This window comes from Triplophysa dalaica, chromosome 8 (assembly GCF_015846415.1).
Source record: "Triplophysa dalaica isolate WHDGS20190420 chromosome 8, ASM1584641v1, whole genome shotgun sequence".
In the NCBI taxonomy this organism is placed as follows: Eukaryota; Metazoa; Chordata; class Actinopteri; order Cypriniformes; family Nemacheilidae; genus Triplophysa; species Triplophysa dalaica.
Genome location: NC_079549.1, coordinates 23,875,354 through 23,899,152, shown reverse-complemented (window position 1 = coordinate 23,899,152; position 23,799 = coordinate 23,875,354). Strand labels below are relative to the sequence as shown.

General features: G+C 38.5%; 2 protein-coding genes across 3 annotated transcripts; one reads left to right on the top strand and one right to left on the bottom strand.

Moving 5' to 3' along the window:
* Nucleotides 1–423: 423 nt before the first annotated feature.
* col28a2a (collagen, type XXVIII, alpha 2a) lies at nt 424–19,648 on the top strand. 2 transcript variants are annotated; one of them, XM_056754999.1, is made up of 36 exons: nt 424–548; nt 624–779; nt 2,211–2,785; nt 5,259–5,279; nt 5,531–5,590; nt 6,333–6,386; nt 6,555–6,599; nt 7,575–7,601; nt 7,691–7,735; nt 7,832–7,876; nt 7,959–8,012; nt 9,856–9,924; nt 10,105–10,173; nt 10,258–10,326; nt 10,830–10,898; nt 11,247–11,315; nt 11,606–11,674; nt 11,811–11,879; nt 12,006–12,077; nt 12,230–12,298; nt 13,426–13,497; nt 13,804–13,872; nt 13,998–14,066; nt 14,218–14,286; nt 14,368–14,436; nt 14,618–14,686; nt 14,867–14,935; nt 15,086–15,154; nt 15,593–15,673; nt 15,752–15,787; nt 15,867–15,903; nt 16,037–16,594; nt 16,740–16,993; nt 17,118–17,328; nt 17,432–17,623; nt 18,825–19,648. In XM_056754999.1, exons 2-36 carry the CDS (start codon nt 635–637, stop codon nt 18,830–18,832), a joined length of 3,627 nt encoding a protein of 1,208 aa, XP_056610977.1. In that variant the 5' UTR covers nt 424–548; nt 624–634; the 3' UTR covers nt 18,833–19,648. The 2 variants fall into 2 exon arrangements, with proteins under 2 accessions (XP_056610977.1, XP_056610976.1); XM_056754998.1 differs by having other exon boundaries at nt 624–794.
* A 965-nt stretch (nt 19,649–20,613) lies between these two features.
* dhrs9 (dehydrogenase/reductase (SDR family) member 9) lies at nt 20,614–22,752 on the bottom strand. The gene is made up of 5 exons (XM_056755002.1): nt 22,572–22,752; nt 21,719–22,033; nt 21,377–21,635; nt 21,003–21,166; nt 20,614–20,904 (listed from the first exon to the last, which is right to left on the bottom strand). The coding sequence occupies exons 2-5, from the start codon at nt 22,029–22,031 to the stop codon at nt 20,681–20,683; spliced, it is 960 nt and encodes a 319-aa protein (XP_056610980.1). The 5' UTR covers nt 22,032–22,033; nt 22,572–22,752; the 3' UTR covers nt 20,614–20,680.
* Nucleotides 22,753–23,799: the final 1,047 nt, after the last annotated feature.

Sequence of the window (23,799 nt, the reverse complement as noted above, 5' to 3'; positions counted from 1 at the left end):
CTTTATTCTGCCTCATCTTGTATCTCTTGCGTCTGCCGTGACGGTGTAAAACCCGGCCAAATCAGCCTTTCGTACTTCACAGAAAAATGTCTTCATTTTCTTATTCATATGTCATTTGCTCTGTGTGCTGCTATTCATGCATATAGACAAAAGGATGTGTGATGAAGGCCCTTCTAGAAGCTCAAAACTTTAACTCTCTGTTTGGGTTTGCATGTTTATAAGTAAAATTATAGAATTTATTTTCTTTTTTTGGGGGGTGAACGATTGCTTTAGGTCATGAACATGTATGTTTTGAGGTATGTAGGAGTGTCTATAGTATCTCCAATCTCCAAAGCGTCTGGTGGTCCCTCCCTTTAAAAGTGGGAGGGGATTGTTCCAGACACAGCCTGAGGACCCCGTCTACTTCTGTTCAATCCGGCAAAACTTCACATCACTTTACATTCTCCTTCACTCCCTAACCACACACGGACACGCTTTACCTGCAAAGCACGTAACCTGAGGAGCACACCTGGACAGGTAGCTTGTGAGGTGAGGCTTCGCTACCAAAGGTCAGTGAGTTTTATCTATTCAAGAATTTATTTGGAAAGAAAAGACTAGGTGATGAAATGAATCTGTTGTTTTAGAAGTGCCAGCCATGTCTCGCTTGCCGAGCTGGTCTCTGTTGTGTTTGGGTGTTCTGGGTGTATGGGCTCAAGAGTTTTATGAGGAAAGAACGGGACCTACACGAGTGAAGACCAGGGGACAGACTTCAGCTCTTCTGCAGAAACATGACGGTCAAGGTGAGACGCATCCTTGTAAGTGTGAAAAATTCTGTCATCGTTTCCTCACCCTTTTATCAATTGTCGGTTATGTTTTGAAGAAAGTTGGTAACCGAATTGCACTGGACCCCATTCACTTTTATTGCATGGACACAAAACCAATGCAAGTGAATGGGGTCTAGTTTACGACATTCTTCAAAATATTTTCTTTTGTGTTCTGAGGAAGAAAGAATAACATACAGGTTTGAAACGACAAGATGGTGAGTGAATGGTAAAATAATTGTCCTTTTTGGGAGAATCACAATGGCCTGAGGCGTTATCTTTCACAGTTCTTCTAATGTGAACGTGATTTATTAATGTCTCTATAAGACCCGCTGGGTCATTTCTTTTCAACCAAGACATGAAGAGCTGACTGATGAGCTGATGTGTTGAAGGATTGTTACAGCATCAGACATGGAATCATGAGACAATATTACTATTCTCACGCGATTCTCAAGTATCAGAGCTCATATAATCATGCTTCAAGACCACAAACTTATTTACAGTAGATGTGACCAAATGTACATTTTAAATGTAAAATTTTTATAGTTCAGAAAAACAGATAAAAGGTATATTTATGGCAAGTGTTCGGCTCAATGGCATATAGATATGATCTCTTCAATATCTCACACTGTAAAAAAAATGACAGATATATAGACTACTGTTAAATAAATGTTTTTCGTGTAAAAATACAGTATATGAGGATTTATCTATATAAGGATACATATGTTTTCTGTAATTTTACAGTTTTTGACCGTCTTTCAAAAATAAACTGTAAAATTACGTTTTCCATATTCCTTGTAAATTTGCGTTCTTTTTCTGTTAATACGCTTTTTGACTGTTTTTCAAAAATACATAAATACATAAAAGTAAAAAAACATTTAAAAGTAAAAAAAACAATTGTACGTAGAAATCTGTAAAAAAGTACACTGCAGTTATTTCTCAATTAAGTCTCATTCGGATATTTCTTCTGAGAAAAAGAGTCAGAAAGCTCACAAACGTATCTGTCATTAGAGTTTGAGAAGAGACGTCAACAATGTGTCAAACTGAGCTCAGATTTGTCAAGTCTACAATCAAAAGTTAATATTATTGAAGATCTCAATATGAACTCAAACATTTCTCATCACATTTTCTCAAATCCAGATTATTTGACCTCCACAATCTACATTCATTTACACCTGAAACTCTACATGTATTTCAACAGTCTCATTTGACTCTCTTTTGTTTCTCATCTGAGACTCAACAACTCAATAACGTATTCCTCTGGGTATATCTGTGACACATTTATGGCATTTGGGCGTTTTTTGAAAGGCATTGGTGCAGTTTAAATATGAAAAGCTGTATGTCAGCGCCCAAAATAATACTGTCTTCAACATGCCCTTGTCTACACTGTCTCTCTTTCTTTAACGTCAGCCATCTTGGATGAGGACTGCAGTTTGGAGTTGGCCTTCCTGCTGGACAGCTCTGAGACGGCCAAAGACAACCATCAGCTGGAGAAGCAGTTTGCTATGGACATTATAGAAGGTCTACAGAGCATCCGCTTGGACACGGCTCGTAAACTCAGCTGGAGAGCGGCTCTGCTTCAGTACAGCAGTCACGTCATCATCGAGCAGACCTTCAGCCAATGGCGAGGCTCGGAGAACTTCAAGAGCAGCATCGCGCCCATGGCATACATCGGCCACGGGACCTACACCACCTACGCCATCACTAACATGACCAAGATATTTGTAGAAGAATCAAGTCCAGACAGCATCAAGATCGCCCTGCTGCTGACGGACGGCTCCTTCCATCCCAGGAATCCTGATATCTTCTCGGCGATGGCCGATGCAAAGAACCAGGGTGTGAAGGTCTTCACCGTCGGCATCACCCACACAGCCAACGACCTGGGAAACGTTGCCAACCTGAGACTGCTGGCCAGCACGCCCGCCTCCAAATTCCTTTATAATCTGCAGGACACGACCGTCATGGAGAAAGTCATCACTCAGATCGTGAGTATGATGCTGTCAGTCAGTCACATGTCGAAAGACACGTAATCTCTGAACATGCCTAACCAGGCGTGATGCGACGCGTTTGAAACAAGTCATGTTTGTGTTCACACCGACCTGATCTCAGAGAAAACGTAACTATTTTACAAAGTGGCGGTTTTAATTCCTTCAATGTGAAACACAAATTGTATGAAAATGTACATAAGATATCGTACAAATTCATTGAATCTTGAGCTGTTTGATAGGGTTCAGTATGCAGGTTTATGTGTCAAATTATAGAATTTATTTTCTTTTTGGGGTTAACTATTGCTTTAGGTCGTGAGCCGAAATTAAGTTTGATGTGGTATAATACATTTTTTATAAATAAAAATACTTTAAAAGTTTCTTCGATGCCATAGAATTATCTACAATCTAAATTTACATTTAGGCATTTATCATACGCTTTTATCCAAAGCGACCTACAAATGAGGTTAAGAACAGAAGCATAAGGACAACAAAAAGCTATGTTTTTTGATAGAAACAGTAGAAAATAAATATAAGTCCTTACTAATCGATCAGGTGTTGAAGGAAGAGATGTGTTTTCAGCCGATTCTTAAAGATGGTCACATAAATGGTTCCATAAAGACATTAAACATCCAAAGAACATGTCTCTTTCACCAAAGGGGTTTTGTGGCAAAAAAAGGTTCTTCCTGAAATTTAGAGGTAAGAAAGAGATGGTTCTCTACAGAAGCTTTGACTGAATGGTTCTTTGTGGAACCAAAAATGGTTCTTCTATGGCATCGCTGTGAACTAGCCTTTTAAGCACCTTTATTTTAATAAGATATAAGAGTGTATATTAACAAAGATAGATATTGACATTTTTATCACAGTGAGGGAATTTATCTATGAGAGAGAAGTGTTTTAGTGTCATTCAAGGATAAGAAACTAAATGAATGGTACAGTTGGTGTCTGGTTTAACTGTTGGTGGGAAATATGTTGTGTTATGGTGACATTAGGGAGGATTAAAGATCTTAAAAAATAAAGGTGCTTGAAAAGGTTCTTCACAGCGTCAACAAAGAACCATCTCTTTGTGATCTTTTTATCATCTGAAGAAACAGAAAGGTTATTTGGTTAACTGTAAATATTTTTATTGATTTATTTTGGTTTTTGACACTGGTCAGCTTATCATGTTTGGACATCAACCAGGGCTGCTTTTCCCAAAAGCATTGTTAGCCAACTATGGTCGCGAGTTTTGTTGTTCAAGCATAGTTTCATGATTTAAGTGTTTCCCAAAACCATCGTTCCCACGATCAGTCGCAAGCAACATCTCAAAGTTGTGTGGTTGGAACTACAGGTCTAGCTGTGGTTAGAAGCATTGTTCCTTATTATTATGACATAAAAACGTTTGATCAATAAAGCAAGCAACATGCAGTGCATTATATCAATCATTCTAAATATATACACATTCAATGTTGCATCGTTTAGTTTGTCAAGAAAATAGAAGTGCGTTTTTTTAAAAGTGCGCATGTGTATGACCTGCATGCTCTAGGACCCTGGGGAATCCCTCGGCGGGGTGACATAGGAGGACACTTATAAATGAGTTAAATATTGTGAAATTTAACTAAAGATGACAAAACTAGGATAACAAAATCAGTCCTTTACAGCAAGAATTTGACATTCATTTGATCTGGTCGTATTTATTAGTAGACGTCATTACTCCTCCACCATCAACTAGATTGCTGTACCAACTTGGTTCAAGCAATCGATCTCCGACAGAGTTACAATGGTTTCAAGAAACAGTCGTAACTACATTGACAATTTCCCAAATGTACTATGGTGGTTAACCAGCGAGTTTGGTCGTTGTTCGGGAAACGCACCCCAGACTAGCTACACTCTTAAAAGCAAAGGTGCTTAAACTCTTTCTTATCTTTTGTGAAACAAAAAGGTTCTTGAGATGTTCCTTTTATTAAGAGTGTAAATTGGCCAAACTGAAAGTCCATCTGTGTAGACCAGGACACAGTTTTTGGTTGTTTTACAGAAGGTTTTAACCTTAAAGGTTACATTTTTGGCCAACTACCAAAATACATTTCAGGAGTTATTTTGAAGTTTTGGATTCTCTATTACAGGTCATCCTGTCCTTCATTTTACTCTTAGAATAAATTGTCTGCTTTTGTTTTCTTGCTATAAGTCATCTGGCTTGATACTGAACGTGGCTGTTTTTTACTCTGTTCTACAGAAATATGTTATTTAAACATTTTTTCCGGACATTGCGCTCCATGTGAGCAGAAACACATACAGTAGAGACAATTTCAATATAAAACAAGACTGGACACGTTCAGTTATAGTGTTTTCTTTCATCGTGTTTAGTGTTGGATCTTTTCCCAAACTGCATATGTATGAATGGAAAGATTTGCCAAATATCAACAAGTATAATAACAGGTTTAATATATGTACTGTAGTTTGGACAGAATGTAATTTATCTGTTATCTCTACACAGGCTCAACTTGCAAATGAAGGGGTGAGTGTGTCAAAGTCTTTCACAAAATATTTCCTTTATAAGTTCTTTTCCTCTTTCATTGTATTTAATGTATAAAGACTTACTGAGTACATTTTACAGACAAAGATATGTTTGAATAGGTATATTGAATAATTGAAGTTATTTTAAATAGCTTCTTTCGTAGCTTGATTCTAGTTGAACTACTTTAAATGATTAGCTACATGCCAAACAAATAATAGAGATTCTTGCATTGACCCTGATTCTCTTTAAAGTGTCTTCTAGCCCCAAAGTGTGCTTGTGTGAAGGGGGAGCGAGGACCCAGCGGCCCTGCGGTAAGTGCTTTCACCTTCAATTTCATTCTTAATGGGACGTTGTATCCACGCAAGCCCGCGGGCACATTTTTCTCCTCACTTTTCTGTTTCTAAGAGGTACGAATTCCTTCGAGGAAAGTCAACAGCCTGGAGATTCTGACATTGTGAATAACTGTTATGCTTTGTAAGAGTCGGGATGATTACGGGCTTTGTCAGGACCCCTCGGCGGTACCTTTGATGAATACACCAAAATAACGTTCCTGAAATTAAGCTTCTTTCGTGATTTGTCTGTTTAAAGCGAGACGTGTCGTAGAATGTGTCATGGCATGTTGTGACTGATACGCTTTTCTCACAAACACCTGAAAACAGGCTCCAAATTAACTTTGGGTCACAGCTACAGGTGAATTATTCTTTTACATGTGGCTTTATTCAGCCAGACTATCATTCTTACAAGTTTTCCAACACAAAACCAAGTTGCAGTTCCCGTTAATAAAAAGCAAGTTGATGAGAAACTGTTTAATATACCCATTAAAGCATTTTTGGGAGTTCACCCTGACCAGGAGTGTGTGTTTTATTAGATTTCTGTTATGTGTTCCTGCTGACGTTTATTACCAACGTATGACCAGATTGCAAAACAAATCCATCATCTACGAGCTTCATCATCTACGACAATGAAAATTCAGCGTAATCGTTGCAGACCCGTGAGGTCATTCACTTTCACCGCATGAAATTGACACTGCTGTTCATTTTCCTCTTGCTGCAGGGTAAGAAGGGTCGTCCAGGTGAGGACGGAGCCTCGGGGCTTAAAGGTCAAAAGGTCAGAACTTTGTCTGCATTAGAGTCATTCTGTGTCTGTGTGCATGCTCATGAGAAATGAAAATATGATGCTGGAGACTGATGTTTATACTTGAGGAGATCATCATGACTATGATTCAAGCCTTCTGTCTGATCTTCTGTAACCCTTTCTGTTGTGTGCACTTGTTAGGGTGAAGCTGGTTTGAGTGGATTACCTGGTCGTGAAGGCTCAGAGGTGAGTGGATTATAGTTGTAGTGATGTTTTACTTTGAATGAATCCTAATTATAGGAATAGCGTGACATAGAACATCAAAATGTGATATTACTGAACTTGACACATAGTTATGAGGATTAATAAGGGCCCTGTTTGTGATGTTATTTCCTGTTTTATTAGTTTTTTACATGCATTATACTAACTTATTTAAATTATGAACAGTGGTTCCACACAACAGAAATATGTCATATCGATCAAATGTTTAATGTATGATAAAGTAAACTGAATTGAGTAAACTCAAACAACCATGTTCTAATAATGTAAAAATAACTGGAAGCAATTACGTTCATCCTACTTTAAGTAATGAAGTAAACATAACACGTTTCCATTATGTGGAACCACTGTCCATAGTTTAATTAAGTTAGTTTGAGGTAAAAAAAAACATTTAAATAACAGAAACTTATTTAAGTAAATTATACAAGCATCAAATATTATTTTGATCTACTTGATTGAAACATGCTCATTTAAAATGTAAACATTTTGATAAGCCACAGCATAACTGTTTTTAGTCCTTTAACACAATGCAATTTTGTTTGAACATTAGACGTAATACAAAGCTGTACAAAATAATTGTTTATGTAAAGTGAACAGCATCATAAAATCATTTTCACTTCTAGTTTAGTTTAGTTTTATTTATTTTTAGTTTAATATAATAATAATTTTAAAACATTGTGATTTTATTATAAACTTATTTCAATTCATTACAACATTTCTGTTTATTTATATTAATTATTTAAATTAAATAACATTTCAGTAAATATTGTATTATATTGAATATACAGAATTGTTTTAATAGTTTTTGTTAACTGTGCAAAAACAAAGTTTTAAAATTCTTTTTACAATAATGTAAAAGCCCTGAGTAGCTATTAGAAAAAGATGACCTGTTTGCAAGTTAAAAGAAAACTAATTTTACTTTGTTCTGGTTTTTGCTTTAAGGGTAAAGCAGGTTACAAAGGCGAGCAGGTATAGTATTCCCTCATCTATCATTTGGGTTAACCAGCACACTCATATAAGATGAATCCTGATGATGTTTTAGTCTTGTGTATCTACAGGGTGAAAGAGGAGAATGTGGTACTCCAGGAATCAAAGGAGACCGGGTGCGTAAACCTTCAGATGTCATTCTGCTCACTCTTCACATTCATAATAAACATTATCCAGATGATTCATATATTATCTACTGTACCGTCTCATAGGGTCCTGAGGGTCCGGTCGGCATTCAGGGGGCCAGGGGTCTGCAGGTATGTGTGAATATATTGATTTATTATATAAAATTTCATCACCCTACCTGAAGATCATAACCATTGAACGTTTTCCTCGCAGGGTATAGCAGGACCACAGGGTGACATGGGAGCGGAGGGCCCACAGGGAAAGAAGGTTTGTGGCTTATAATCACACACTATTATCTTCACAGATTTCAGCTCATCGTGTTTAACATGCACACCTGGAAAATGTTCACTGTTTCCCATAAAACCCACACCAAAGACTTTAGGTGGAAACTGTGCACATTTTCTGTTTCTTTAAAGAGAATTATTGTTCATGTTCATTTTAGCGGCATAAAAAACAGACGTCTTTTGATTCTTTGAATTGATTTCCACTCTTGCACACAAAAAAGATCAAGATTATATGAGCAGAAGGCTTGGGGTTATTGAATTACAGCTGTAGTTTGGCTCTTTTGAGTTAAAGGGGCGGTTTACAGGTTTGCACTTGTTCTGGATCTCCTTTAATAGACCCTGAGACCTGCTGTTTGTAGTTTTTCCATGTTTTGTTTAACTACAGGAAACATTTAGAGTGTTTTTACAGATTCGTACACATGGTTAATGTCGCTGTGGACAGGTATTGCCAAACTTCTGTCTCATGGTCAAATCTGGTCCACATGCCAATTTATTTGACTCCAAATAAAAGAGACGTCTGAGGGACAATCAACCGCACGCGTTTAGAATTACAATCTGTGTAGATTCTTTCTTTGACAAAAAATATATGTGAACTTAATTCTTAAATAATTATTTAAAATTACTAGAATGTGTGAGATCCTAAAAAACTAATATTTAATAGGAACAAGACAAAAAAGTTTAGCAGTTCTGCAACTGGCTTTTTAGTTCACTTGTCTGACACAAACATATTCACAAATCCAGCTTTTAGAAGGTTTTTTTAAACACAAAGACTAAAAAAAACTCAGAAGTTAAAGGTGAAGTTCACCCAAACATGAAAATTCGGTCATTTATTCTGATTGGCTGGTTGTACTTGTAAAATTCTGTCATCATTTACTCACCTGCGAGTTGTTCAAAATCTTTATAAATGCCTTTGTACACAAAGGAAGATATTTGGAAGAATGCTCATAACTAAACAGATTTTGCCCCCCATTGACTCCCATAGTAGGAAAAATTACTTTTCATTGTTCTGTTAATAACAAAATAAGACATTTTGAAGAATGTAGGACAGCAAACAGTTCTGGGGCACTTTTGATTACCATTGTATTTTTTTTATGGGAGTCAATGGGGGATAAAATCTGTTTGGTGCTAAACATTCTTCCAAATATCTTTCTCCTTGTTCATCAGGACGAATACATTTAATCAGATTTGGAATAACCTGAAGGTGAGTAAATGGTGACAGAATTTTACAAGTACAACCAGCCAATCAGAATAAATGACCGAATTTTCATGTTTGGGTGAACTTCGCCTTTAACTTCTGAGTTTTTTTTCTGTCTTTGTGTTTAAAAAAACCTTCTAAAAGCTGGATATGTGAATATGTTTGTGTTGGTTATGTACAACCAGCCAATCAGAATAAAGCTTTCCAGATCTGAAAAGTTCACACCCGTTTTGTGTGTGATATGCATCAGACAAGAGTAAAGAATGAACTGCGTTTATGATAGTAGCTAATAACAGCAAAAAAAAAAGATTTCCATGGAAAATGCTGAGCGGATTGAATTTTTTCTCTTCATGTATAGACACGCAAATGACACGAACAAAAATAAATTCCAGTGTGTTGAATTGCAAGGAGATATCATAAATGTCTGGAGACGTCAGATTTGCGACTGCTAGCACTGACCTACTTGTGTCATGAACGTTTTTTTCACAATACCAGATGTCACTGTATGTAACCGATTCAGAATAATGCACAAAACCGCACACTTGTTGTTGTCTTTCACTACAAAAACTCTGTGGATGTTGAAGGTTGATAATTCCTCAATTGAGAGGTGTCGTTTTTTTGTTTATTGCAGGGTGAGCGTGGCCCTGCGGGTCCACCTGGAATTCAGGGTGACGTTGGAGTTGGACTTCCCGGACCAAAGGTTCGACTCTTTCGTGTCCTTACTGACAATTCCCCAAATAACTTCATATAAAACAAGACTTGAAACGAGACATCTGACCAGAGAGCTCATGCAACACGCTCTTCTTTCAGTTGATTGATGTGATGTGTCACATTTCTGTACTTGTCTCACAAATGACTCACGGCTTTGATCCATCCTCAGGGCGACATGGGATTTCAGGGTAGGTTGGGTCCACCGGGTCCACCTGGCATTGGCGAGCCGGGTCTGCCTGTAAGTATGAAAGTATTTTATGATTTAGCAGACCCGTGAATGACGCTGGTTGATCTCTGTCTTCACGTTTGTCCATTAAATCAGGGACCTCAAGGGCCACAGGGTGTTCAAGGTGAGAAAGGCCCGCAAGGAGAGGGCTTTCCTGGTCCAAAGGTAAGGCCCTAAAACACTCACTATAAAACCATCACACTCTGCTTTTTCATCTCACTGGAGCTTTACAACAGCCAGAGGCGAGCAGTACAGTAAACACATGCATTTAAGACTTTAATATTCCTCATTAGGGATCTCTGAAGGGATCTATTTAGGGCTCATTTGAAAACCCAAGGCTGTTCATTCACTGGCAATTGCATGGTTGCATGATTCCTCGATCCACATCAAAGCCCAAATTACTTATCTTAAATATAAACATACAGAAACATATATCAAAAATTTGAGTCCTGAAATGTTGATGCATTGATGTGCTTGTCTTGGTTACGTTCATCATAAAATTCTCGATTTGCTTTCAATTCTGTCCAAATTCAATCTCTGTAGGTGCAAGCCAACACCCAAATTACTCGTTTTCTCCAATGAAAGTTTTCTGTAGATGAAGGAACAATACATGTAATCCAGTGAAAGCCTCTCTCAGGGGGTGTGATGACTCTTCTTTTGTTTGACAGGGAGACCGGGGTCTAGAGGGTCCGAGGGGACAGAGAGGATCATCAGGTCCTGGAATCAAAGGCGATAAGGTGGGCTGTAAATACATCATCACATGAATGAGATTCACACAAGCGCACCATAACACACAAAAGGGTTAATGACGTTTGTAAAGCGACCCTAATGTGTCATTTGAACGCCGGATGATAATTGGCCGGCGGAAGAGAGAGGGCGGCACAACAGATGGGAGGGCGGCACAGGTCAGATTACTGTGGGAATTGTCGAAGAGCACCTGTTCGTACTTAAAAAGCACCTGAATTTGTTCGTCCCTGGGTTTGTGTCATTTTATCGTGCGTAATTATTCTCGTTAATCTGTGTTTTAAAAAATCTGTTTTGTTGTATTCTGAAAGTGACCCATCCTGTGTTTGTTGTGGTTTTAGGGTGAGTTCGGACCTTCAGGTTTGCCAGGACCAATCGGGCTCCCGGGGGTCGGCATTCAGGGAGAAAAGGTGGACTAAAACATCTTTCTGTTTGATTTCTTGGATTATTTTGAAAAGGAGCAAACAAACTCAAATTTCACATGACGTATTCTGAAAAGCAAAGTAGAATCCAGAATTCATTGCTGGAGATAAAACTTGTAAACATTTCAAACAAAGACCAGAGTCGAGAGAGACTTCTCCTGTAAAATGCAATAGCGACTCGCTTAAGATTCAGTGATTCACATTCAGCATCGATTCATCATCATTGATCTCCGGATGAAATGCTTGCATGTGTAATGCGCAATGTTTCTGTTTATCAGGGCGTTGAGGGTCCGAGGGGACCTCCAGGAGGACGAGGTGTACAAGGAGAAGGTCTTCCAGGTCCTAAGGTGGGTTTTGGTGAAGAGACGTATTTTAAAAGAGAACAAGTGTCACGAAAGGCACACTTATTTTGTTTTGAATGTTGTGATCTTGCTGTGTCAAAGGCGGAATTAAATCTTTTGACTGTTCTCTGTTGTTCTTCAGGGAGATCAAGGTTTGCCTGGAGAGATGGGTGCTCCGGGAGAGAGAGGGCAAGGAGAATCTGGATCAAAGGTGATGCTCTTGCTTAACACGCATTGATTTTCTTTTCAAAATTGGAAGCTATTTGTGGTTGCTTAGAATACCATTTGGGAATTGTTAAGGTACAAACATTGAAAGAAAATGATATTATTTTCTCAGGGTGAGCCTGGAGCTTCTGGACTGTCTGGAGTACCCGGGCTTCCCGGAGAGGACGGTGCTCCAGGACAAAAGGTAACTCAACATGATGATGTCTGGAAATGAGGTGTGAGATCGAATGAGAATTTGAACAGATTTCTGTCGAAAGAAATTGTTTCTTTGAGGAAACATTTCAGTAAAGTATTAAAAACATACCTAAATGAGTTCATTTATTCTTGTGTTCTCAGGGTGAGCCTGGTGTCAGTGGTTTGAGGGGACCTGAGGGGGCTTCGGGTATCGGTACTCAAGGAGAGAAGGTACAATCTCCATTTTATGCTCTTTGCAAATCCGTGTTTTCTCTTCATGTGTGTATTTTTGCTTCAAACATGTGTGTGTTTCAGTGGCGGCTGCTGATCTTTTAAAGAAGGGAAGCTCATTTTCGGCCTAAATCATAAAAATTGTCCATTTATTTATATGTAAATTCTGCTCTAGGTTCCTTTTCAAGAAAATGCTCTGTAACCCTGTCGTACCAACTAGGCGTCTTTTCCAGTAACTTTAATTAATGAACAAACGATATAATATATATATATATATATTTAACTCAACGGGAGGAAATGTGGGAATTATGTTAAACTGAAACAATGAATGTGGTGTGAAATTGTGTGAAATATACGATGAAGGTTGCAGCAGTTTGTCTTTCGACTACACATGCAAAATCCGCGATGGGACTGAGTTGGAAATGGAGACACAGAGTGATACGCGTCATAATCTGAAGACCACGCCCACACCAACCATCTCTTTGCATTGCGAGAAGCTGCCGCCTCCTTGTCATTTATGATTTATAACAAAAAAAAAATGTCTGAAAAGCTGATATGTGACAATGTGTATAGAAAACAAGCTAAAAAAACAAGATATACGTTTTTATAAGCTGTCGACCCCAAAAAACGAGCGTTTTAGGACATAAAAGTGGATTAAAAAGAGATGACAGACCCTCCAATCATCACGCAGACGCTCGGAGTCCGCGCCAGCCCACTCCTCCATTCATCCCAGAGACGCTGAGCGTCCGTGGGCGGGACATAATCGCAGCATTATCCAATGACCATCTTGTTTCTAAGCACTGAAAAAAACAGTTTAAAGCAGCCCCATTGAAGTCAATGGACGCTGGGCTTCAACAGAGTAATGCACTGTACGCTACGGGAATGAATGAGAAGGAAATCGAGTCAGCCGACCTAAGTTGCTGATTCTGAACGAAATTATTTTCGTTCGAGATGAACGTGTTTAACGCATTTTTAGTCAATAAAATGTTGACATAATAGTGCATATATTTGACCATTCATTTTTTGACAATTAAAGGGGAAGCTGAGCTTCCCTTGCAGTCTTAAAGAAATCGCGTCTGGTGTGTTATTTGAAAGCTGTATTGTTTTATGATCTGTCATCTTTGTAGGGAGACCAGGGACAGCGTGGCATTCGAGGGTTGCCAGGTCCTCCTGGCATAAGCGGCCCATCAGGAGCAAAGGTGAGAACATCCGAAAGAACAGAGAACAACGTTGACCGCCAACATTTCCCTTACATCTCTGATTGGGAATCTGATTGGGAGCAAAAAAGCATTTAAAAATACTTGAAACGTGCAAGTTGTTTAAAAACGATAAAAAAATGTCAAAAAAATTACCAAGAACATAAAAAAGGATGTAAAAATAAAACAAAAAAACTTTGCTGACGCTAACTGTTAGAAATAGAAATACTATAAAAAGCATGTGCTTACAAACACGGGATTAGACGTGAATTGGATGACATCATGTGAGTGTTATACTGTTGCTTTCAGGGTGAGCCAGGGACACCAGGAAGGTTAGGCATGCCAGGATTACCCGGGCGAGCTCTTGCAGGACCCAAGGTAACAAAAATAACAACTCACGGGCTCACTGCCAGCACAATGAATCAGAATGATCATCATAGTGTATCTGTGCAATAAAAGCAAGGAGGAGGGCTATGACATCATGTCTTTGTGTGTCCCCGCAGGGTGACCTGGGTCCCACGGGTCCTCCAGGACACATTGGAGAGACGGGATACGGCCTACCTGGTCCAAAGGTAGGCAGGAGGGCTCTCAGAGTATCAAATTATATGACTTTAATTATATGAGATTATATAACATTAGAATATAGGTTTCCTGCATCATCCCTGAATAGAACTAAATAATGTGACTGATTCTTTTTAAAATGTTGTACCTTGTCACGGTTAGGGTGATCGAGGTCAGCCAGGTCCACCCGGGCAGTTCGGGCCTAAAGGTGAAGGATTCCCTGGTCCGGTGGTAAGCGACCTTTGCCTTTTTATAAAATACCTTTTTATCGCATCAAGACACCGTACTTACTATGATTTGACACTCGCGCAGGGTCTCCCTGGTTTCCCAGGCCCACCAGGTGAGCCCGGCCCCGAGGGCATCGGTATTCCTGGACCAAAGGTAACGTGACCTCTTGACCCTGGCACGGCATCTATTTATGATAATGTAGTCAGGTCGGCTGTGTTCTGTGCAGAACTTTGACATCTGTTATATTTGGGAAATTAAAATGTTTAAGGGTAAACCAGATGACTTATTTAAACTCTAAGGAGAACATCTAGAAGATTTCATTTTTTCTCTTCAGGGCGATGTTGGATTCAGGGGTTTGCCCGGTTTGCAAGGCCCACCCGGTGAAGGATTGCAGGGACCACCAGTAAGATACACAATCTCTGACTGTAAACTCTCTTAATGAAACTTTTATACGGACGTACATCACATCACACACACAAGAGTAGTGCTTCTGAGTGTCTGAGGAGTCTGTCTCTGTTGCTATGGCGACTAAGACAGACAAGCTGTCTGCTTCTTTAGTAATTCTGCTGTCTTGCTGTTGCAGGGCAACATGGGAAGGCAAGGTCCTCCAGGGCCAAACGGACCCCCCGGGGAGGGTATACAGGGACCTAAAGTATGTTCACATCTGTCTACTGCCAAATTAAAGTGATATATACATTTTGCCAATAGTCACAATGTTAGATTTGTGTTATGTCGACTGCTAAATAATTGTGAATATTTGGTGATTATTGAACATGTTTTTTGTGTTTGTTGAACTCATCAGGGTGATCAGGGTGCTCCAGGAGTCACAGGACCGAGAGGTCCAGCAGGAGAGGGACTCGCGGGGTCAAAGGTGAGAGTTTGGTTCACATCCTGTGCCTGCCACCATACTAGTGCAAGGTCAAGCCACCTTTATCTATATAGCTTCATGTAGTATCAAAAACACTTTACAGTAATAAACAAAAAAATATTGAGAAATGATGGACATTTTAATGCACAGCAGGTTTTATTAGATGTGATCCGTTTTGGTTGCGTTTAATATTTCAGGCTGTTAAACAAAAACAATAGATAACATGCAACAGTGAGTCTAATGTTTTCTACTAAGTACTCTATTAAGTACTACTGTTAGAAAGCATACTATAAAAATCAGTCTGTTTATTTGTATTAGAAATCAATGATCATAAAAGTCAAATGTGACAGTTCATAGAATTTGTAAAGTTCAAAGTATACTTAATGATAATAAAAGTACAACACGGCCTGTCTATTTCATCTGTGTGTGTGTCCTGTATAGGGTGATCGTGGTTCGCAGGGTGAGAGAGGAATAAAAGGTATCAAAGGTGACATGGGAGACCCCGGGACCACCGGATTATCTGTGAGTCAACGCCTATAAACCATCTTTTGTGAAAGAGCAGAATGTGTTTCCATTCTAATTCACATTCTGCCTTTTTAGGGAAGACCAGGAATTAAGGGTGACGCGGGTCTTACTGTGAGTTCAAGCATTTCTCCAAACACATTATATACAGTACATACAGTATAGATCTTAATCAACAAAATTCATTTTTCAGAGAGAAGATATAATCAAACTGATCAAAGAGATTTGTGGTAAGTCTCAGGATTTGAACACCGTGGTCAAATGTGACATCTACAGTACATATCTATGGCTGAAAGCACATAATGGGATGTGCAGATACGTCATTACATTCATGATTGATTTGTTTATTTTGAATGTTTCTAGGATGTGGCATCAAGTGCAAGGAGAGGCCGATGGAGCTGGTGTTTGTGATTGACAGCTCAGAGAGCGTAGGCCCTGAAAACTTCGAGATCATCAAGGATTTCGTCACCGCTCTTGTGGACCGAGTCACGGTGGGCCGTAACGCCACCAGGATCGGTTTGGTTCTGTACAGCTTGGATGTTCATCTGGAGTTCAACCTGGCCAGATACATGACCAAGCAGGATGTCAAGAAGGCCATCAGAGACATGCCGTACATGGGAGAGGGCACGTACACCGGCACCGCCATCCGGAAAGCCACGCAGGAGGCTTTCTACAGCGCCCGCAACGGCGTCAGTAAAGTTGCCATTGTCATTACGGATGGGCAGACGGACAAAAGAGAACCTGTAAAGCTGGATATTGCCGTGCGCGAGGCTCACGTGGCTAACATCGAGATGTATGCGCTGGGTATCGTTAACCTCTCCGACTCGACGCAGGCCGAGTTCCGGAGGGAGCTGAACCTCATTGCCTCCGACCCTGACAGTGAACACATGTTTCTCATCGATGACTTCAACACGCTGCCAAGTAAGATTTCATATATCTGTATCATATCTTGGGCTATATACTGTATATAGGTATATAAAAGTGTATTTTATTAAATTATGAAGAGAAACATAGCTTGAGCCTGATTTTCGTATCGTAAATGAACGTCTGTGTTTGGTCTGCAAAGCTCTGGAATCTAAACTGGTCAGTCAATTCTGTGAGGACGAGAACGGAGCCCTCATCTACAATCGCATCACCAACGGTGTGAACGGACACAACGGATTCGGTTATTATAACAACGGTCATGAGGACGCTTCCGCACACGGGAATAACGTCCATGGAAGCAGATTGCAGGACACGGCGGATAGAACCCAGACTCACACCAGAGGTCGGGGAAACAGCGCACCTCTTCCCATCAGCCCCGGCCCTCTCAAAACACAGGTTTTGGTCTTCAGACATTTTTCAAGAAAGATGAAAAGACCAGAACATTTGAACCCAAATGAAGCAATTAGATTGAATAGATTAATTTTGCTTGATGCTCTTTGATGTTGTGGTTTCCATTTAGGTGGATGAAGATGACTATGATGGGGAGGACCTTGACATAAAAACCCAAAGTCGAGGTGGAGGCACCATCGCTGTTGTCAATAAGACCGTCCAGCCTGTGCAGCCAGGAACCAGTACATCTACATCATCATCGTCATCATCATCAGTATCAATATCTTCTTCAGCTTCCTCAGTGAATGTGAACGTAAAACCCCGTCCTGTTGTCACTAAAGGTAATACAAACAGACTGTACATCAAACATCAAACATCAAAACATCAAACATCCACACTAAAGAGTTCACTAACATGAGCTTCTCTGTCTCTCTACATTGTTAGTGTCAGCTCCTCTAGATCCTCGATGTCTGTTGACTTTAAGTCAAGGTTCCTGTAGAGAATACATCATCCGCTGGTACTACGACAAACAGGCGAATTCTTGCGCTCAGTTCTGGTACGGTGGCTGCGAAGGCAACGAGAACCGCTTCCAAACAGAGGAGGAGTGCAAGAAGACGTGTGTCCTCACAAGCAAAGGTACAGTTTTATTCACAACGCCATTTCACTGTCCTACAGAGCGGCTCATATAAAATATTAACAATATATTTGTGATGATATAAAGTAAAGGCTATTGCTATTTGTGGTGTACTAATACATGATACAATACACTATACTGGATTCACGTTCACAATAATATCCCAATATTTTGATAGAGTTTAATTAAATAAAACTGATATTCAAATAACTCCGGTTTCCTCCCCTGGTCCAAAGACATGCATGGTAGGTTGATTGGCATCTCTGGAAAAATTGTCCGTAGGGTGTGAGTGCGTTAGTGAATGAGTGAGTGTGTGTGCCCTGCGATGGGTTGGCACTCCATCCAGGGTGTATCCTGACTTGATGCCCGATGACTCCTGAGATAGGCGCAGGCTCCCCGTGACCCGAGGTAGTTCGGATAAGCGGTAGAAAATGGAATGGAATGGAATGATATTCAAATAACAGATTTACTGAAACATTATTAAATTCCCCGTGAACCGGAAGTTGTGATCGTTTTAACTTCTGTATTCGGACACGTTTCGAGTGAAAGGGGCGTGGCTTAATTTTTTCACTGCGAATTGATTGGATGTGTAAAACAGCTGTTGCTATGATTTTGAAATGAAGCCGGCAGCAGACTTGACAGTTAAAGGGGAGGAGTTAACGGATGCTCCGCCCAAACCGTCTAATTTACGTCATTTTTTGATGGATCGTCATTTCAGGGCGGAAGTGCATTTTCAGACTTTAACAGGAGATTATGAGGGCACATGAATTTAAAACAGAAAATGACCGACACTGATAAACTATTTACTATAATTGCTGCAATATTTCATGAAAAAATAAGAACTGTCGTTTTTAATATCACTGGGACTTTAACATTTTGTCATAGCATTAACAACATTCAAGGCTTAACTGAATCTTCTGTAGATTAATACAAAGAAATAGGTCTGCACTGCAAAATTAAAAGGGAAAATAACTGCAAAATGAACAGGAAAGAATTAGAAAGAATTTTAAAGCAGTACAAGCACAAAAAACAACCACAACATTACAACATATATGCAGGTCATGGGTTGTCAGCCCAACAAATAGGAATATAGTTTTATAAATGTATACCGATATAGCATGTTATGCAACAATATATCTTTACAGACCTACTTTCATGAGTCGAAAAGTAAATTTTAGATGTTTTCCTTATTTCTAATTTCAGCTGGTTAACATGGATGAAGATCTCACCACAGATATTCTACACTGAACCTTCATAAATGAACTCTGATGTTCTGCAATGATGGATATGATCACACTTATACTCCTTTTAATGATTTGATGTAATATCAGAATTGTTCACCCTGTCTTAAGGCAAGTTCACAATCTAAAGAAATGAAGTTTAAAGGAATCCTGTAGCTGCTGAACAGATACACAGGTATGATGATGGATGTTCCTCTTTGTTGTTATCGTTATGTGCTTTCATCATCATCAAACACAATCCATTTATTCATTCACATTTTTTATTTTTCACAGTATATTCTGAGAAAATGTGCACTGCTCTATATGTGACAATTGTAACATGTAGAAATATGTTTTGCATCCTTAACTGGGAATTGATTGTTTATTTTTGTTTTTATTTAAATTGATATACAATTTGTGACTTAAATAAGCAGTAATTAGGTTGTATAAACATAATAAATTAAGTTGGTCTGCGTCGGGGTTTTTTATGAGGATACAAATCTTTGAATTGGAGTTTAGAATTGTAGGGAGTTGTGTATTAGGTTCTCAGGTCACTATGTTTGTAATTTAAATTCAATTATAATTTTTCAACCACGGTTTTGTATATATTTTTAATGTGCTAGTTTTACGATGATAAATTCTGTTATTTCAACAGATATTTGCAATCCGTTATGAATGAGCCACATGAGATTCCTGATCATTGTTAGTTCTCTGAAACAAACTGTTTTTAGACATAGATATGTTGTTACACATTTATGCAATTTAGATTTTTGAAGCTGTTTTTGATAATAATTGTGTATTTCATGAATAAAGTGTTTGGTTAATAATGATGTCGGTCATTGTGTTTGTTACAGAAAAAAATAAATGGTGGTCTAATTTAATTTTTATAACTAGAATGAAAGTTTAGGATTTTCCAAAAAATACTTAAATAAAGTATTAAATTTGACTGATCACATATAAACAGATTTATAGTATTCATGGTAACAACAGGCGAAACAGTTTAACACTAAAGAACTGCGACTGGATGGGTGAACGTACTAACGTCTGATGACGTACTAACGCAGACGTCAATAAAATTGAAATATTGTTATTTATGTAAGGTTTAAGAGGTTATTATAATAAATCTAGCTATATAAAAATGATAAAAACAACAATACTTTAATGAACAAAATATTCCTATAATAATTCCGATGGTCATTTATAATAGGGGGCGGGACTATCACAGCCGTCCATTTGCCACACCTCTGCCACCCAAACCAATAGGAACGCGTAATTCATAGCAACAGAGCGCATGCGCGGACACTGCTGAGGAGAATCTCGTTCCACGAATCCTCTGAAACTCAGTCAAGGTAAAGTACAAAAGTTCGGCAACTAAAGTACAATAAAAAATGTATACATTTTTGTATTCACATCTGTTTATAATATTAGCTTTATGTTACAACTCAAACGATAGGGAAATTCACTAACAATTGTTAATTTTAATTAAGACGTCTCATAACTCATCTCTGAGATGGATTGGGTTGAGATTTCGTCTGCACCCCCTGCTCTTAAAATGTTTAAAGACAACTAGATTGACAAAAATAATACAGATGAAATGGTCATTGCCAAGTGAAAAGAAAACTCGTTCAAACACATTTAATATAGACATATATTCTATATAATCTTGAGGGTTAATTGGACTAATGGTTGATGATTAAATATCAACATGATATTTCAGGACAAAACACATCTTAACTTAAATTAAGGAAACAGTTAAGATAAGTGTTCGTATGCAATATTTGTGTGAACAGTTTTATTGGTCTTTATATTTGTTAACAGTGTTAACTTGTAAAAGTGTATCTACAGGACTGAAACTTTTGGTTTAACAGCATTTCTTAAAAAGAAAGCATCAGAGATGAAGGTTGGCATGTAGGACAGAGGCAGCCAGAAGAACTTTGCGTCCCAGCCTGGAGAATATCTTGTCTGGGGATGAACAGCAGCCACAGCGTGTTCCATACACTTCACAACCTTCATCAGATCCGGATCTGCCATCTTCTCAAACTTTTCCCTCATCGCAAGTCTCACTGCGAACAGTTAGTAAAACATCTTTCACCAATTATCACACAATTCATTTGAATACATAAACTCTGTCATCAAAACTGGTGGTTGGATCTGAACTCACGTTTGTCCATGTAGTCACTGCCGTATTCATCTTTGACATCTTGTGGCAACCTCTCCCAAATTTTCTCAAAATTCCTTTGCAGGGCACCGGAGTCAGTCACGCTTGTTTTGAAGAATCCAGGTTCAATACATAAAACCTTCACTCCGAATGGTGCCATGTTTCTTCTGTCAGACATTAAATATATAACTGAATGAGTCATAAGTAACAGTATTTGGGGTCAGAGAAGATGCATTAAGATAACTTAATTTTTTCATGTTATTGAGCCCCCTAGTGCTGAATGCACAACATTTGACCAGCTTGGACCCCTGAAAATAGAATTCAAAGCAGTCCAATATTTAAATTCCTGTCTGTGGTAACAGGACTGAATATCTCACCTCAGACTGTCATTGAATGCTTCAACTCCATACTTAGATATACAGTACGCTCCTCCAATGGGACTAATCCGTCCAAATATACTGGCCACATTCACCACTCTTCCTTTGGCTCTTTTAATGAGAGGTAAAACACTGAGAGTGACGTCAATAACTCCGTACAGATTGACATCTAACATGTGTTTAAAGTCCTCAATAAGCAGCCAGTCATTAGGAGCCGTCGGGACAGAGACACCGGCATTGTTTACCACAGCCCACAGACCTGTCAATCAACACACACACACATGAAATCATCTTGTGTTTTACTACACGCTCATGTACATGTGAGAGATTTACAGGTCTCACCTCTCTGACCCACCAGGGTTTTGATGGTGTCTGCAGCTTTGCTGATACTGTCATGATCACTCACATCCAAATGTAATGTTGTGAGTTTGTCAGTGCAGATCTTCTTCAACTCATCTTCTCCTTTCTCTGTGTAACAGCCGGCGACGACACGGAAACCCTTCTCATCCAGATGTCTAGCCAAGAGATTCCCAAAGCCAGAGTCACAGCCGGTGATGTACACAAACTTCTCACATTTGTTTGGGACTCTTTTCAATCCTCGGAACCACCGAAACACAAAGAACAAGAGCACGAGGCCAAATGCGTACAGAATCATGACTGCAAAAGAAAATGAAAAATCAATGTAATATTGAGAAAACTGGATCCACATTCATTCAAATCAATGCAAATTCCAGAGTCAACGAAATAGACGTGAGGTCAAAGCTTCAATGATAAGAGTTTATGAGTGAAGCAATGAATTATTAACTACAACAAACTTGTGAAAGGGTCACTAATAAACACTAACGGTAAAATAAAACATGTTTAAAGATATAAAGATAAAACTTGTATTTATTTAAAGTTGGAGTTTAACTAAAGTATCTTTTTAGGGAATCACATTGCACAGTAGGTTTTCCCTTACTTTTAACGGTATGATTGCTCAACACGAAAGTCGAATATATTATCCTACCACATATCCTTAAAGCATTAATTCTACTTTAAAGGCTTCGTTACATCATTAAAATTGCATATGGCACAAAAAAGTTTAGGCAGACAGCTGTATAAACACCGTAATTTTGCAACTTCCTGAAGACAAAACATCTACAAAACAATCCAACATCGCCTAACGTTACTGTTTTATCTAGACATTCTTACGCACCTGTTAACTTTATGATACCTGTGTGTTTTAAGGTTGTAAAGAGTAAAGTTGTTTCCTGTATGTAAGGAATGTATCAACTCCTCGTCGAGCGCGTTCATCTGACACCGCATTGACTGAACTGAGATGTATAAGCTGCTATTACGTAACGGTTGTTCGGTGTTATTCCAGCAGGGGGCGCTGGAGACCTAAACACAATGACGTTCACTTGTAAAAATAGGAATGGGGATACAAAAAAGTCGAAACATTATAATTGTTTATTTACAAATATGACTTAGATCTATCTTTGTGGTTTTCTTTTATCTTAAGTATACAGGTATATACTTTAATGTACGCAAACCAAAGACATAATATCTTATTATTGTAATTGTTCAGTCTATAACATGTGAAGACTTCTTTCCCTGATGTTATATGTATGTATAATGTTTGAAATAAAGTATTTAAAAAAAAGGATTTATTCCAAATACAAAAACTATAATTATTCAAATGCATATTATTAAAGAATGTTTAGATGGTTAAATCTTGGAAAAGGTATGTATAGGTATGTGATAAGGACACTGGTTTTTAACAGGATATAATTATAGCAAATTTCATTTAATGACATAAACTTTGTTGCAATGAACTGTATACTGGATCTGAACTCATAATTGTCCAGGTCTAGTCACTCACTGCAGAACTCATCTTTAACAACTTGTGGCAACGTCTCCCATGTTTTCTAAATAAGGTAATTAATATAAATAATGTATAGGCACAAGTCACAATATTTGGGGATCGAGAAGATTAAATAGTTGTCGTGAATACTATTGTTTTAATGATATTAATTTTCCCTTAATCACAGTTTGCCAGGTCGGAGAATTTTCTTCCTTTTATTGCGCCCCCTAGTGGGATACTCCACTCAAACACAGTGTCACGAATTACTCCCCCTCCCAAGTCGTCCAAACATGCATAAATAACATAGAAGTACAAATTAAAATGGTAGTCAAAGATTATACAATAATTTTCCCTACTATGGTAGTCATTGATTTCCCATAAATGTCGATTGCTAACATTTTTATAATGACAGAATTTTCATTTTTGGGTGGAGTGCTGCTGTTATGTAAACATTGCTTTGTGTTATTCCTGCAGGGGAGATCAATGAAAAACAGGGTTGGGAGGGTTACAGTTGTATTTCGGTACAGTTACAAATTACTTTTTAGAAACATAATCCATATATCACACTATAAAAGTAAAA